The sequence below is a fragment of the Lutra lutra genome, chromosome 5, assembly GCF_902655055.1.
Source record: "Lutra lutra chromosome 5, mLutLut1.2, whole genome shotgun sequence".
In the NCBI taxonomy this organism is placed as follows: Eukaryota; Metazoa; Chordata; class Mammalia; order Carnivora; family Mustelidae; genus Lutra; species Lutra lutra.
Genome location: NC_062282.1, coordinates 33,122,587 through 33,138,876, shown reverse-complemented (window position 1 = coordinate 33,138,876; position 16,290 = coordinate 33,122,587). Strand labels below are relative to the sequence as shown.

At 39.9% G+C, this 16,290-nt stretch overlaps 1 protein-coding gene across 1 annotated transcript in view; it reads left to right on the top strand.

Annotated features, from left to right (window-relative positions):
- The window catches only part of C6 (complement C6), a 60,167-nt gene extending 44,144 nt beyond the window's left edge, over positions 1–16,023 (top strand). Inside the window, exons 15-19 of the mRNA XM_047731130.1 lie at positions 562–694; positions 1,635–1,823; positions 7,654–7,744; positions 10,573–10,814; positions 15,477–16,023. Of these exons, the coding sequence (XP_047587086.1) occupies positions 562–694; positions 1,635–1,823; positions 7,654–7,744; positions 10,573–10,814; positions 15,477–15,658 (837 nt within the window). The 3' untranslated portion in view covers positions 15,659–16,023. The remainder of the gene's footprint in view (positions 1–561; positions 695–1,634; positions 1,824–7,653; positions 7,745–10,572; positions 10,815–15,476) is intronic.
- The last annotated feature ends 267 nt before the right edge of the window (positions 16,024–16,290 follow it).

Below are 16,290 nucleotides of genomic sequence, written 5' to 3'. Positions count from 1 at the left end.
GTAGGTATTACAGGAGCAAAGATTTTAGTGAACTCCCACATGACGGTAGTTGTACTTTAGTTACACATAACTGGGAAACTATAGAATGACTCCTGGGTTACTAGGAACTGAGTAACACTTTTAAATGATAGGTAGTTGATTAGCCACCACAGCAAATCCCTGTAGAATACATTATTTATTCAGTTTATAGCTACTCTAGGGTCAGTATATACAGATTTTTAACTTTTACAGTGGTAGGGCATGCTATATCCAGTGGGGAGGAAGTTTCTAAGAAAAAAAAAAAATATATATATATATATAAATTTAGAGCAGCAATATGGAAGGTGGCTTAGGAGAAGGCCCAGTTAGAAAGTTGTCCTTGTAAGAGATCATAAATGCTGTGAACAAAGACAGTGATGGTGGCAAAGGAAAGGAGAGAGCTTTGAGAGATGTTTAAAGTAGAAACTGAGAGGACTGTGACTGAAGAGATCAGGAGTGAAGGAATGGAAAGAATCCAGGACTACCCCCGAGGTATTTAGAGATCATGGCATTGATAATTTATGGTTTCTGTGTTAATTCTAGAATGAGAAGAAACTGTACGCAGTTGGGGAAGATGTGGAAATCTCCTGCTTTACTGGATTCACAACTGTGGGCTACCAGTACTTCAGATGTTTACCAGACAGGACGTGGAGGCGAGGAGATGTGGAATGCCAACGTGAGACACAGGCAGACTTTTTGCATGACTGCTCTAAAGAATGAACGTGTCCCATACACCTAGAGCAAAATCACACCGTCAGATCACTACGTCGTACGATTTTACATAACTCTGGTAAAAAGGTCTAGTGAAGGAGAAAATAGGATTCATTTGGTAAAATTCAATTTCAAAATGTCTTCCTATTTCAGTTCTCAGGCTGCTGTATCTTAGCCTCCTAGACGCAGGACTACAAAGCATGTGCTTAGCAAAGAAATCCCGAAAGTCCACTACCTACATCGAACCTCAGACCCCAGGACCTTGCCTGATGTCCCAATTAATGCAAATTGATGAGTCCCAGGAAGATGATACTTACATTCCTTATGTATCAGAAAAGGGATTTTATGTGACATGCAGATTTCTCCTTGGAGCATGTTCGCATCCTTTATTAAGGAAGAGAGGAAGAAGCCTACCCATTTGTAGGCTACAGGAAAGTCAAAATAAGATTTCCAGAAGGCTCAAGTAGGAACCCCAAAGAGTTACTAGGGAACCCCACCAAAGCAGAGTTGAGACCAGTGTCAATTAGGACTTCTGCCTCTGGTCATCCACACTGTGGTGACTTGCTTTTGGGAACCCATGCTATGGAGAAGGGAAAAAGTATGTTTTGAAAGGAAAAGTCCCAATAATGTAATGAAAGTGGAAAGTTTCTGGAGCCACATCCTTAGCAAGGGAACCTCAGATAATGGAACTAAAGGGAGTGGCTCAGGGGAGGAGTCTCTCAGGGGAAGGGTGGGATCCTTTGCCCACACCCCGGAACCCCAGTTTTCTGACCAAAACACGGCCTTAAAGCTGCACCCATGCAATAAGTAGCATGAAAATCACCTCTTGGGCTGCCTAAAATCTGCTTACATTTGTTCAGTGTTCTGCTTCACTAAGCAAATCTGAAGTGTTTCTCTGCCTGCAGAGACACAGTGCCTCAAGCCAGTTGCGCAAGAAGGTCTGACGATCTCACCATTTCAGAAATTGTATGAAATTGGCGATTCCATTGAGCTAACGTGCCCCAAAGGCTTTGTTGTTGCTGGGCCATCAAGGTACACATGCAGTGAGGGTTCCTGGACACCGCACATTTCAGACTCACTCACCTGTGAAGGAGGTGAGTAGCAGCTCAGGGTTCTGGGGTCTGCTAAGATGCCCCCCCACCAAGAGTGGTTGTATAGCATCCACAGTGGGTCTATTTCCTGAGTGTGTTTTGGGAAGAGAAAGTGGATGCTTCCGCAATGGGCTGGGTTTCATATTTCAACCTGTGTCATAATGAAGACAGGCAGCAATAAAAGTTATTAGTTGGGTAGATATCTTCAGACTTTAGAGAGTGAGGTCAATGTTCTTTTCCAATCGAATGCTTCAGTATTTGAATTTAATGTCTAACAAAATCAGAATGTTTTAAAAGATTTTATTTATTTATTTGACAGAGAGAGAGAGAGAGAGAACAAACAAGGGGAGTGGCAGACAGAGAGGGGGAAGCAGGCTTCCACTGAGCAGTGAGTCCCATGCAGGGCTCCATCCCAGGACCCTCGGATCATGACCTGAGCCAAAGGCAGATGCTGAACTGACTGAGCCACCCAAGCACCCTAACAAAATCAGAATTAATGGTAAACTGGAAATGTGCTTGAAGTGGAGAGCCATAAAAAAGTAATGCATACTACTTTTTAATTACCTAAGCATTTTGTTTTAATTTAAAATATATAAATGCACGATTATTCACCCATTTGCCAAAGTAGGACCAAGATCTTATTTTCTAAAGGGTCTTCTGATATGAGTTCCAAGACTTCTTCCTCAAATAAAACAAATACATAATTCATCGTCTATGTTATCGCATATCAATTCCTCTAAAACAATGTGTGTTTTTTTAACTCCAGATGGGGCACTTCTTTTAAAAATCACCTCTGCTTGGGTCCCATCCCATGATTCTGATGTCATTGAGCTGCAGAGAGCCTGGTATTTGGTGTTTATTTAAAATCTCTTCCAACTAACCAGATCCATGCAGAGTTGAGAACCATTGTTTTGAAGAGAGGTAAAAACTTAAAGGCACTTTGGAAACAAATTGACTAGAGAAAGCTTTTAAATTTATCTACATCTATATCTATCTATCAAGATATACATAGAGTAGTCTGTTTACAAGCTTGTGTTGTATTTTGAGTAATTAGGGGAGGAATGTTCATTGACGTAGTTCCACTTCTGGGTGGAAGTCTGCTTTTTTCCAGGAATCCACATACCAATCCTTATTTGGATTGAGCAGAACTGTCATGGTGATTTTAGTTAGGGGCAAGGATCTTTCAAAACTGCAATGTAAATGGTATTATAATGAGGGAAAAGTCACCTGAAGATACCACATAACCTCAGCTTGCTGTTGGCCTAAGATTTCCTCATCACAACAGGTAGCTTCAACCCCCTTTTGATGCTTAGCAGGTGCCTTTCTGCTCCATCCCTGCCCTGCTCATTACTATCTAACTTCCTACTCTAACCAGAGGAGCCTACAAACTGGGAAGTTCAATTATCAGGCAACTGTCATGGAGGGGCAGGAGAAAATAGTCTGGTGAGTCAGTAACTTGGAAGAGTGGTTAAGGGCTTCTAATAATTAATATCTTCCAACTTTTTCAGCATGCTTTTTCGAAACATGTCTCATTTTTATTGAAAGAATCCTGGGGGCACCTGGGTGGCTCAGTGGGTTAAAGCCTTTGCCTTCAGCTCAGGTCATGATCCTGGGGTCCTGGGATCGAGCCCCACGTGGGGCTTTCTGCTCAGCAGGGAGACTGTTTCCTCCTCTCTCTCTGCCTGCCTCTCTGCCTACTTGTGATCTCTGTCAAAAAATAAATAAAATCTTTAAAAAAGAAAGAAAGAAAGAAAGAAAGAAAGAAAGAAAGAAAGAAAGAAAGAAAGAAAGAAAGAAAGAAAGAATCCTGGAAGATGTGTCTGAGATCAGGTATGATCAGGTCCATTTTGCTTGGGCCATTGCCAAGGTTGGGCAATTTGGGTCAACGGGAACTGACCAACAGACGTACTCCTTCCCCAAGCTCACTGCCATCTGGCCTTCCATATCCTCTTCTAGGCTATCCTAATGTGTGAACGAAAGGGGAAAAGTTAACCTATTAAAATAACCTTAACACTATTGATAAAGAGATATCACAGAAATTTGTGAGAACTTCAAGTTGACAATATGGCTGGATTTCACTTAACTCCTGATCACGCATACGAGAGGGAACCACAGGCTTCAGACGGTTAAGATCGTCTTGGCGTCTTAGGTAGTATCTTCTCTCTACAAACAGCAGCCCTATCTCACACACACACACACACACACACACACACACACACATACACACATGCATACGCACACACACTCCTATGACTGTGTTTGGAGAAGAAATTGAAATTATAATCCAATCTGAGAGAATGAACTTTTCTACATCCAGATAAAGTAAATAAACATCCTATCTCATACATTTTCTCTCCAGCAACACTGGCAAAAAGATCAATGAGGGAAGTCAGAGAGAGAGAGAAAATCATCAATAAAGCTGAACACTTTCCTTTCAATGTGCGGGGAACTGTGAGACAAAGAGGCTTTCAGGCCATCCTTGGTTAGGAAAAGATTTTTTAATTATTTCAACATGAAAAGGGTTTGGCTTCCTGAGGAAATGAGATGGTACATGCCTTCACAGTTACTTTTTCTTCCTCTGAGAAACTGACACTCCCAAAGATCCCCTCAAGGCCAACCCCCCAAAGATCACAATGTTCTCTGTTCCACGTCCTTCACAAACTATGCAGCACAGTGTGGGCAGCTGACAGCCAGTTCTGACTTCCACCTGACGCACTGAGGGGTCGGACTCCTTGCGTGTGATCATGACAACTTTGAATCAGTAGTGCCAAGTGCTTGAAAGTTGATTCTCTTTGGAAACAATGTACAGCTCAGAGTCCTTCCCTGACCTAAGTGTGGACTTATTTCTGAAGGGCAGAGAGGTATAGCTCTACAACAAAGAAAAATAATCCCATGTCAATGGAAAAGCTCAATACCTGAGGCCTTCCCAGCAGCTGTAGGTCTCCATGTTCAGGAAAGCTATGGGCCAGATTTCACCAGAAGGAATAAGGTTCCTGACAGAGAATGAGAGTGGGAAATGATGAAATTCATTTTTATTGATTTTTAAAATCTTTATTGATTTTTAAAATCTTTATTTTTGCCTCTAGCATAAACCTCCTTCCCTCAATAAACCTTCTGCCTGGTAGGGTAAAACGGGTATCTGTGAGCTTGGTCTCCTATTCAGTCATTTAACATGGCAGAATATCTACCTTTAGCTGCCTACTGCCATCCTTTGATGACTACTTGCTTCCAGAAGCCATTGTGGTTCTGTGGATTAGTCAGATTCAGTTCTGGGAAGTTTGTTTCATGCAATAGGCTCAGGAAGTCAACTCTAGGTTGAGTTCAACTAGTCTAAAGGTTCTCTGGATGGCCCTTCATGTAAGCTAAGACAACCAAGACTTCCCCTTCATATAATACACCCAAGTGTTACCCACTCTGCTTTAATCCCCGTTGCTCACATACACACTGTTCAGTTGCTTGTCTTAGATCAAGCCTCATTTATTTGTGGATCGTTCCTTGTATTTCTCAGTTGAGGTCTCTTGTTATATGATATCTGGAACTATGTTCCCTTTCTACAAAGTACCTATCATGGCCTTTATATATAAACTCATTACTATGATTATTTAATTAATGTCTGTTTTCATAGTGTCCTTTACATTCATGCAAAAAAGGGGACCACTTCTGTTTTCATTCTTTTTATCTTTTTTTCCCCCGCCATCACATACTAGTGCCTAGAATATCACGCAGGGATTAACACCTGCATTAGGAGTTGCATTTCTCCATGGATTCTTCTTAGAAGAAAATCTGACTTTTGAGACATTACCCCAAAAGAACAATTTTCACCATTGTCACTGACATCTATACTGCTAAAAGTGATGGATATTATTTTGATCCTCATCTCCTTTGACCTCTTAGGAACATCCAACAGTGTTGACCTTCCTTTTCTTTCCATGGCTCCCAATATACAACACCATCTTGTTTGGCTTCTACCTCTCTGGCTGGTGCTCTCTGTTTTTGGCAGCCTCCTGCCTGTGCTTGGACATTAAATGTTGGAGTTCCTCAAGGCTCATATCTGTCCCCTCACCTTATGCTACCTTTTCCTAATGGGGAATCATACCCATACATATGGCTTCAATGATTCCCCAAAGAATAATAATAACAAATTTATTTCATTAGCACAGACTTCTCCACTGAGCTTAAACCCAAATGGCCACATGTTAATAGATACATCTAAAATAGATACATTTTATGTACCTATTTTGATCTAGTTTGTTTGAGTGTCTAAAAGACACCATAAATTTAAGAATGCTTGGGTGGCTCAGGTCATGATCCCAGGATCCTGGGATCAAGTCCCACAATGTGCTCCTTGCAGAGCAAGTAGCCTGTTTCTTCCTCTGCCTGCTGGTCCCCTTGTTTGTGCTCTCTCTCTCTCTTTCTCTCAAATAAATAAATAAAATCTTTTTAAAAAATAAAGATACCACAAATTTAACATTTGCAGACAAGAACTCTTGAGTCATTACCCTTCCCTCCCTAAAACTAAGCATCTTTTTTTTTTAAGATTTTATTTATTTATTTGACAGAGAGAGATCATAAGTAGGCAGAGAGGCAGGCAGAGAGAGAGGGGAAAGCAGGCTTCCTGCTGAGCGGAGAGCCCGATGCAGGGCTCAATCCCAGGACTCTGAGATCATGACCTGAGCTGAAGGCAGAGGCTTAACCCACTGAGCCACCCAGGTGTCCCCCTAAAATTAAGCATCTTATAAGATTTTCTATTTCCGTTAAGGCACCAAAGCCTATTGTCTAATGCAAGCCAGAAACCTAAGAATCATACTTTGCAGCTCACACAGCTTGCCCACGATATGCAATTTCATCCATTTAACCTGCTAAATATGTCCCAGGCTTATCTACTTCTCGTCATTTCCAACTCAACATTTTGGTCCAAATTACCGTCCTCTTTCATCTGAACTACTATAATCATCTCGTAGATTGTCTACCTTCTGGGTCACCATGCCTCTTCAAATCCATTCTCCACACAGAAGCCAGAATTAATTTCTTTTTCAGAATCCAGACCTGCTTTTGTCATAGGACCCCCCTGTTTAAAACCCACCGAAGACTGGTCATTGTTTATAAAATAGAGGCAAAAATCTTTCAAAAGCCTTGTAAGCCCCCACACAGCCTGACACACACTTACCTCTCTGGCCTCATCTTGCTCCATGCTTTTGTTTTTCTGCACTAAAACCACACAGGCCTTCTCACAGTTCCAGGAAAATCACTTGCTGCCTCTCTTTCGAACTTCCATGCCTGATGGTTCCTCTGCCATGAACACTTTCCCTTTCGTCTTTCCATTTTGCCAGTCCTAACCTTCCTCATGATGTCAGCTTTCTTGATTATGTGCTTTCTCTCTACTAGCATGAATAACATGAGCAATTCTATTTGTATTCATGTGTTTGATTACTGTCAGTCTGCCCTCACAAAACTCTAAGCTCTGTGAGCATAGACTCTGTATGAAATTGTACTTAATCCACTATTGTCCAGAACTTAACACAGTGCTGAGAGTATCATAGTCACCCAGGAAATATTTGAAGAACAAATGAACAGAAATTTCACCAATTCCATTTTCTTCAGTTCCATGAACTTTACAGCAACTTTAGGCTGGGAAAATAACGGCTCATGAGAGCTAGAAAGGACCTTTCAGACAGAATATTTCATGACAACATATTTGGAAAAAGGCAAAATGAATGCCCTAACTATAGGTGATAAGAGAGAACTTTTCACCACTGCCTTTCCTCCTACATCCAAACTTACCATTAGGAATCCATGCGGTGCACTGCTCTTTACCTGTTTTCTTTTGTTTCAGATTTTTTGACAAAATTAAAGGGCCATTGTCAACCAGGACAAAAACAACTGGGATCTGAATGCATTTGCATGTCTCCAGAAGAAGACTGTGGGTGAGAGATACTCTGTGGACTGTATTTGGAAAATGGGAAAACCAGTCTAGTGTAACCAGCTTGATAGAGAAGCTGAGCTTCTTGAAGCACAAACACGAAACATACTAATTTTTCACATAACTGATACCCCCTCTGCTGTGTTGATTTCTTCCCCGCTGGTAGCAAGCTTTCTTAATTATCTCTCAGCCCCATTCTCTAAGTTTGTATGGCATTTGTTTATGAAGAAACTTGCAGTTTTGTTTATGAAGACTTATTCCTGTCCATAATGGGTTTCAGACTCAATTATTCTCAAAACCTTCCTCTTGCTCCTAAGCATGGGGCAAGGTTGTGACTCCAAAAGCATAGAATAGAGAAAGTGGTATGAGTACAGACTTCACACATAAACACACCCCTTTGTCAGTTTATTTTTTCATGCTGGGGTAGAGAGAATGAAGAGGGAAAATGCTGTATCTCCCTCTGACTGCCATGACTAGATGGCTATTTCCTTTTTGTTGTTACAATTGCCTTATCTTTTTTTAAAGTAATCTCTACACCCACTGTGGGGTTTGAACTCACAACCTCGAGATCAAGAGTCATATGTTCTTCTGACTTACCAGCCAGTCACCCCTAACTGCCTTTTCTTTACATGAACAAACTAAGGAGAATCAAGGGAGCTTCTTAATTTAAGGGTTACTTTCAGCTGAGTTTAATTCAAAACAATGTTAGCTGGAGATAAAATTTTGTTTCTCTATCTCACAAAATAAATGCAGAGGTAGGCCTTCTAGGGCTAGTATGGCGACTATCTTGTTGCCAGTAAGACTGAGGCTCATTCCTGCTCTTGTTCTACCATCCTTAAAGTTATTTCATGGTCAGAGATCTCTCTGTAGAAGCAGGAAGGGAGAAGACCAAAAATGGACATTTTCCCTCTTTTTAAGGAGAATTCTTAGAACACCCATCACTCACTTCCATCTCATTAACCTTCACTTATTCATATGGCCACATGTACTTGCAAGGGAGGCTATGAAGTGCAGTTCTTTGGCTGGATGCATAGGCCCTATGAATAAAAGTTAGAGTCAAATGACTGAAGAGGAGAAAGACTGAACATTGGGATAGGAAGCCAATAGGCTGTGCCCAGGTGTTATCCTTCACTTTTTTTTTTTTTTAAGATTTATTTATTTATTTATTTGACAGAGAGAGAGCACAAGCAGGCAGAGAGGCAGGCAGAGAGAGAGGAGGAAGCAGGCTCACTGCTGAGCAGAGAGCCCGATGCGGGGCTCGATCCCAGGACCCTGAGATCATGACCTGAGCCGAAGGCAGTGGCTTAACCCACTGAGCCACCCAGGCGCCCCTATCCTTCACTTTTAACACTAAGTAGCTCTCATGTTCCTCCGTGCTACAGGTGAATGAACACTTACAGGGATTTCTTATTTATTTAGGAATACTCTAGGGTATTTTTCCATATAATGCCACAAATATAATTCAGCACAAAAGTGGTCCTCTCTTCCCCCCCACCCCAATCTTCACCAGAAATGGTCCACTGTGTAGCTTCTTGCTGCTGGAGTCTCCTCATCCAGCAGATGGCCTCCTGGGGAGTACATGCAACCTTCATATTGCCCATGTAATGCAGAGGGAGCTTCTGTCTTAATCTTTGCAATACCAAGTTGCAGGAACACAGACTATACTCTGGAACTGTCAGAATTTCAGCTCTTCCCTACCTCTCTAGCCTCTTTCTGTAGTCCTCAGTTCTCCTTTACACAGCATTGAAGGTATTTGTGAGAAGTGACTGGCCCCACAGCTTAAGTTCTCTGCCCACAGAGAGTGAGTGGCCTTTATTCCTGGAGATCAATTTACACACTGATGCCCTGATTGTGGACTCTAAAACTGACATCCAAGGAGAAACTCAACTTGACAGTAATCAAAAAGCTCTTATCCTCTCAGCAAAAGAAGGACTGTGACCACTGGTTAGGTTTCAGGAGGAAGACCCAGCATCTACTTAGGAAGATTAAGCAAGTTACCCCAGGAATGACATAAAAGCTCATGCCCTCAATCTCAGTACAACCACACTTGCAAATATATATATATACACACACACACACATATATATATATTGCAAATATTTGCAATATATATATATGTGTGTGTGTGTGTATATATATATATATATATTTGCAAGTGTGGTTGTACTGCGATATAGATAGATAGATATATCTCTGATATATCTGATATATATATATCTGGTGTTCCAAATACTGAGTGTTATAGAGTTCTGAGGCAGTCCAGACTATAAGGGTCAGATTGGTCAGGGATAGCTTCCAAGTGCAGAAGGCAGAAGTGCAGCCAGGAATTGAACTGGACACAGAGAGGCACAGAAGAAAGACAATGCAATGCAATGCTGATGGAACAGAACATGGGATGCCAACAAAGGAGAAGTAATCTTATCATTTTCAAAAATGATCAATATAATTGTCAAGTGATAGCGATCAGGAAGGAAAAGAAAACAATTCTAGAAAGGAAGGTTAATTGGAGTCAAGTTGTAGAAAGTTAATTGGAGTCAAATTGACTCCAACTGAGTCAAGATCCTCAATTTGAAGATCTTGATGACCAGAATTGAAGAATTCAGACTTTGATTTGAAGACAATTGGGAGGAACACCAAGATAAAGATGAAACATTAGAAGGATAAATCACAGGGCGCGCAAGATGAGATGAAGAACCAAATGAAGAGAGGCTGGGGACAGGGGGAGCATTGGGGAAGAAAACTGGGTGGTGAGTCTACATATTATATCGACTGCCTACCATCTCTTTTTTTCTAATCTTCTTATGCGAATGTTTGCTTTCCTCTCTTGGGCAGCCATTATTCACAAGATCTCTGCGTGTTTGATACAGACACCAGCCATTACTTTACTTCATCTGCTTGTAAGTTTTTGGCCGAGAAATGTTTAAATAATCAGCAACTCCATTTTCTGCATATTGGTTCCTGTCAAGATGGTCCACAGCTAGAATGGGGTCTTGAAAGGAGAAGACTTTCAACCAATAGCACGAAAAAAGAATCCTGTGGCTATGACACCTGCTATGACTGGGAAAAATGTTCAGGTGAGCTCCAGTAATGACCACGTACTAGAAAGGCTCACACATAATCTTCATCGCAACTAGTTCATCTTTTTTTTTTTAAGATTTATTTATTTATTTATTTGACAGAGAGAGATCACAAGTAGGCAGAGAGGCAGGCAGACAGAGAAGGGGAAGCAGGCTCCCCGCCGAGCAGAGTCCAATGCGGGGCTCCATCCCAGGACCCTGGGATCATGACCTGAGCTGAAGGCAGAGGCTTTAACCCACTGAGCCACCCAGGCGCCTGGCAACTAGTTCATCTTATTTGCATTTATACTCTTTTTAAAAACAAAATAAAAACTTTTCCTTAATCAAAAATAACTCCTTTACTTTGTAAAAAATTTTATAAAGTCATTTAAATAGAAAGAAAAAAAAAACATAACCCACTCATTGTTAGAAATAACCACTTTCATAGTTTTAGAGTGAATCTTCCTAATTATTGTTCATTGCATATACAATCAGTATACTACCCTTAGACTCCAGTAGAGAATCACCTGTCCAGTCTCATGCTTCAGGCACCATTCCCCACCCCCAGCTTTGGAAAGCTTTCATCAGAATTGTCTAAGTTTTCCTCTGGCATCTGGGACTGGCTGGGACAACATAGCCAGAGGACCCTGAGCCTAGACCAAATTCCTCGTGGATACTAACTGCTAGAAGCATCTTCTTCAAATTTTTTTAAGTCCTCCTGCAGTGCCTGGGACTAGCCAAGGCAGGCAGTGTTAATCAGGTAGGACACTCTGGGCCCAGATGGGGTTGGCTCATGGGCTCAGGCACTGTTTTTCCCTTGTGGAACATTCTCTGACATTCTGCTTCTCTCTCACCATGCATGGGGTCAACCAGCTGCTCCAAGGAGCTCTGGGACTCATGCCTGTAGAGCCATCTGTGGCTCAGAGCTAGAACCTCATTTCCAGAAAGCAGCCTGGTGAGCCACCAACCAGCAGGGTATTTGTCAAGATTGCTTGAGATTGGACTGCTAGTATGGTGCTAACACTCTAATTTAGAGTGATTGTTATTATTTATACAGAGAGGAATTTCACAAAAAATAAAATAAGAATAAAAAATTCCCCAGGGCCTTATAAATCTCAGGGATGGCCCTGATTACATTGCATTTTTTAAAAAAGTATCATCCTTTACATCTTATTTTATATATTGCTGTTTTTCACTTAATATATCATGAAACTATTTTCACGTCAAAACCTATATGGACATTCTATAATTTACTTAGCTAATCTTAAGTGTCTAGATTTTTCCCAATATTTTGCTGTTATAAATGGTGCTGTAATAGACAAATCTATCACAGATAAATCTTTAAGATTATTTCCTTAGGATATACCTTAGAAAATGAAATTCCTAGGTAAACATGACTTCCAAATATAAAGTCTTTGTTGGTACTATGTATCAACTTGCTTTCCAGAAATGTTTTTACCATATTATATTCCTACCTACAATGTATAATTAAGACTGCCTTCCATACTTTCACCAATGCTTGGAGTTATTACTCCTTTATTTCTCTGTCAATTTGATACTCAGGAAGTGGCATTATGTTTCTACTTTCTGTAAGTTGCCCAATTCTGATCACTATCAAATCATCTTGTAGCTAAACACCACTACTCATTTTTCATTGCCAGACTAACACCATTACCCAACTGACATGTCTTTCATAAATGATAATTTGTGGTAGAAAAGAGCTGAAAGTATTATGGAATATCATTTTATATTTAAAATATAAACTTTTTCTTTGAAAATGGTAGCATAGGAACATATTGTCAGGAATGCACACTGAAGATAAAAGGAAACAGGATAAAATGGTCTGTGCTATAATAGATGGAACTGGTATTTGAGAATGTGTTTAGTGTCAGCTTCCCTCCTTCCATACTTATCATGAAGAAAAGATTTTCCTGGAACCCTGTATAGCAACTAATTTTTTTTCCTATTTTCCACAAATTATTCTTTTCAGATCTATCAGAGTAACAAATAATATCTGGCTTACAATTTCATCAAAATCTGCTTTTACTATTAGCTCTTCACTGTACATATATCTAAATCCTACAGTCTTCAGAAGTCTGAGTTTGTCTAAAAAAGGAACACAGAAAAGTTTGAATATTTAATCAATATTGCTCAAGTTAACAGAATGTCCTGGGATAGTCAAACTAATACATGGATATTTTGTAATGAGAGATTTAAGTAATTTAAAAGATTCTTTAATTTTATACACAATCAGAATACTGAAAGCATTTTTCCCCCTAAAGATATGGTCTTCCTGGGTCAGTCTTCTTCAATTGGTGAGGAAAAGTCAATGTCACAGAGAATTCTGTTCATTAACACTATAGAAGAGCATCACTGTACAAATCACAGCATTTATGAAGAAAGAGAAAGCTAAAAATGTGTTTTTAGCAATCCACTCATGGCAAGTTGGGATATTATTAATTTTGAGTTGAACTGAAGGTCTTCTTGGTTGAACTGTGTTCTTGAATACATCGCATACTTTGCTACACTTTTCCTTCTCTATCTAAAATGAAATAAAGAAAGGTTTAAAATGGAACTTCAAAATTACATAAAGTTCACTTTTCAAAAGTTAGAACATGAATGGCTTCTTAAGGAACCTATTTTTATGGACGTGGAATGTTTTGCCTAAATTTCAAAAATATCCACCCTTGGCTAATTGAAGGGGGAAATTTATTCAGCACACATCCATTTAGTAGTCAAGATGTGGACATCACTGTAAAAGGTATGATGAAGACACTGAAGATAAAGTAGTTTTGTACCTTCAAACTGTTCACAGTAGCTAAAGGAGTAACTTTTCATGATAATTGCATGAATAACCTTATGCAAACCAGTATGTAATAAGAACCGTGAGAAAGATAAAAATCTTTTGGCCTGGAAGTGTTTCATAAGGTGGCACCATGAGAATTGAGTGTTGGAGAATGCATTAGTAGAGGTGGTGGGAAGGGCCTTTTGGTGCTGGTAGTCTAAAGATAATCTTGCTAAGAGCATTTAAGCCATAACCATGTTAAAGGAATGGTGACCATGGCCTTTCCAAAAGCCTGGGGAATGGACATCCTCTCCAGAGGTGTCCTTCACTAAACCCTATTGTTTACAACAATGAGCAAGACCTTTCCCAACTAGAATCTTCTCTAGCTGGTGACAGAGGGCTTACAAGAGAATGCATGCTCTTTCATGAAATGTTTTCTACCAAAGACAGGAAGTCTACAGGAAGTCAATGAGTGTCTCCCTACTTCTTTTCCCCCATTTTATTACATTGGGAAAGAACCGATATCTGCCTAAAAGAAGCTACTTCTTAATGACATCATTGCTGATTCTCAGTCTGACTCAGATATTTTGGCAACATGAGTTTTCCCAGATCTATCAATACACTTCTTTTTGAATACTTACACCTGTACCCCAAATTCAGAACTGAAATCAACTGATGAAACTGAATTAATTGAGCACCTCAGTAAGAGGTAAATGGGACATAGAGATAGATGATCTCTCAAATAAACCACTTATAACTGTCTTGAGAGAAAGACATGTCAGTGTCAGATATAGTACTAACAAATGTCAGATATAGTACTTACGGATTTACACTATTAAAGTTTAGTTAAAAATTTAATTGCCGTTTAGTTGGTATGGGACAAGTGACTATGAAATGCTTCATGGAGGAAGTGAGACCTGTAGAAACTGGATATGTGGAGGAAAGTAGGAAGGAGCACATCAGTGTAGCAAAAGAAGGGGATAGAATGGGCAGGAGTACAAAAACTAGACCACCACTGAGGTCTTGGTTGGGAAGCACAGAGGGACTTACTCTACCTGGAATGGAGAAAACAGAGAAGGCAATATGCAAAAGGATTTTGATGTCAAACTGTAGAGGACCTTGACCTTTGATTAAAATATGCATGTATATAAATGAGCCTATATCCCTTTACTCAAAATTTTTGTAATATTCTTGGCTTTGGTAAGTTTATCTTAAGTAATTATTTTTAAATGATTTCATGAATGCAAGATCTATATGAATTATGAAGTGACTGGGTAGTTTTGAAACCAGACCTCATGAAAGAATCATCCACCCAGAAATATTCTAGAAAGAAATCAGTAACTGTGATGTAGAGTTATGTTAAAGAATTAAGGCCTATGGGTCATTTATGATCTAAAACCTGCCTCTACCATTTACTAATTGTGGCAAGCTTGTGTGTAGAATTAGCATGATAACATAGAGTCCATATGTTTTTTGTGAGGATTAAATGAAATAAAGAATGTAAATCTCTCGGCTTATTATGTGGTTCATAGCACCTTCTCAACAGAAGTTAACTAAATGTTCTTGGGTGGTGCCAATGAGAAATAACAGCAAGGAGAGACAGAAGACATTGTCGAAATGGATTGACAGGATGTAGCGACCAATTGGATGTGGGCATTGAGTGAGAAGGAGGTGCCAGAAACAGCCCAACTCCTGAATCTTTCTGGCTTACTAGTGCATTCTGGTCTCTTCCAACCAGATGACTCCATTCGAGCACAGTTGGGTCTTTTGGGTCATTGCCTTTTTTCCAGCTTTCTAATACATTGTCACCAAAGTGCTTGCTGCTCTGGGAACAAACAAGGTAAAATTAAACCCCGAAGTCTGTGGTCAGTCACACTGTCTCCCTCTCATTTCAGCTTCCATTTCCAAATGTGTCTGCCTGTTGCCTGCTCAATGCTTCAAGGGTGGAAGCCACCTCTACTGTGTCAGAATAGGATCATCAACGAATGAGAAAACAGTGAACATCTGTGAAGTAGGAGCTGTACGATGTGCCAACAGGAAAATGGAAATACTGTATCCTGGGAGATGTTCAGCCTAAAGCAATTACTGATAAACAGATTTACTCTCTAAAAATAATTCCTACAAAAGGGCATCCTCCTACAAAACAGCAGACTGGTGCACCCAGAAGTTAGACATAAATTCTTTTGTGTTATTTTCATACAATTATTCACCTTGCCTTAGCCTTTCCCATCCAGTTTCAATCCATGATGTTCTGTAGTTACACCCAGATAATAGCTTTCACATTAATCCAGTAAATTCTTCTGTTCTTGTTGCACTAAAATGATGGGACTTCTGAGGACCTTATGAAGCCTGTAGTATTAAACATTCTCAGAAATAGAATTGAGAACAAAAGCCATAATTGTCTTCAATTAATAAATAAACAGAAACCTACAACTTGTAAAACACATTCTTGAAACCCAACCTTCCTTCATGCACTCATTCAGCAGATAATTCTGAATGTCTACAATGTGCCAAGTACTGTTTAAGATGCCGGGGAATTAACAGTGAATAAAAAGACAAAATCCCTTGCCTTCATGAAGCTCACAGTCATGTGGAGGAAGACATACAAAAAATAAAATAAGCATATAAATATATAGTATTTTTGATGATGACAATTGTCATGGAGAAAATAAGGCAAGGAGAGAAGATAGAGTTCCACCATCTTGTGCC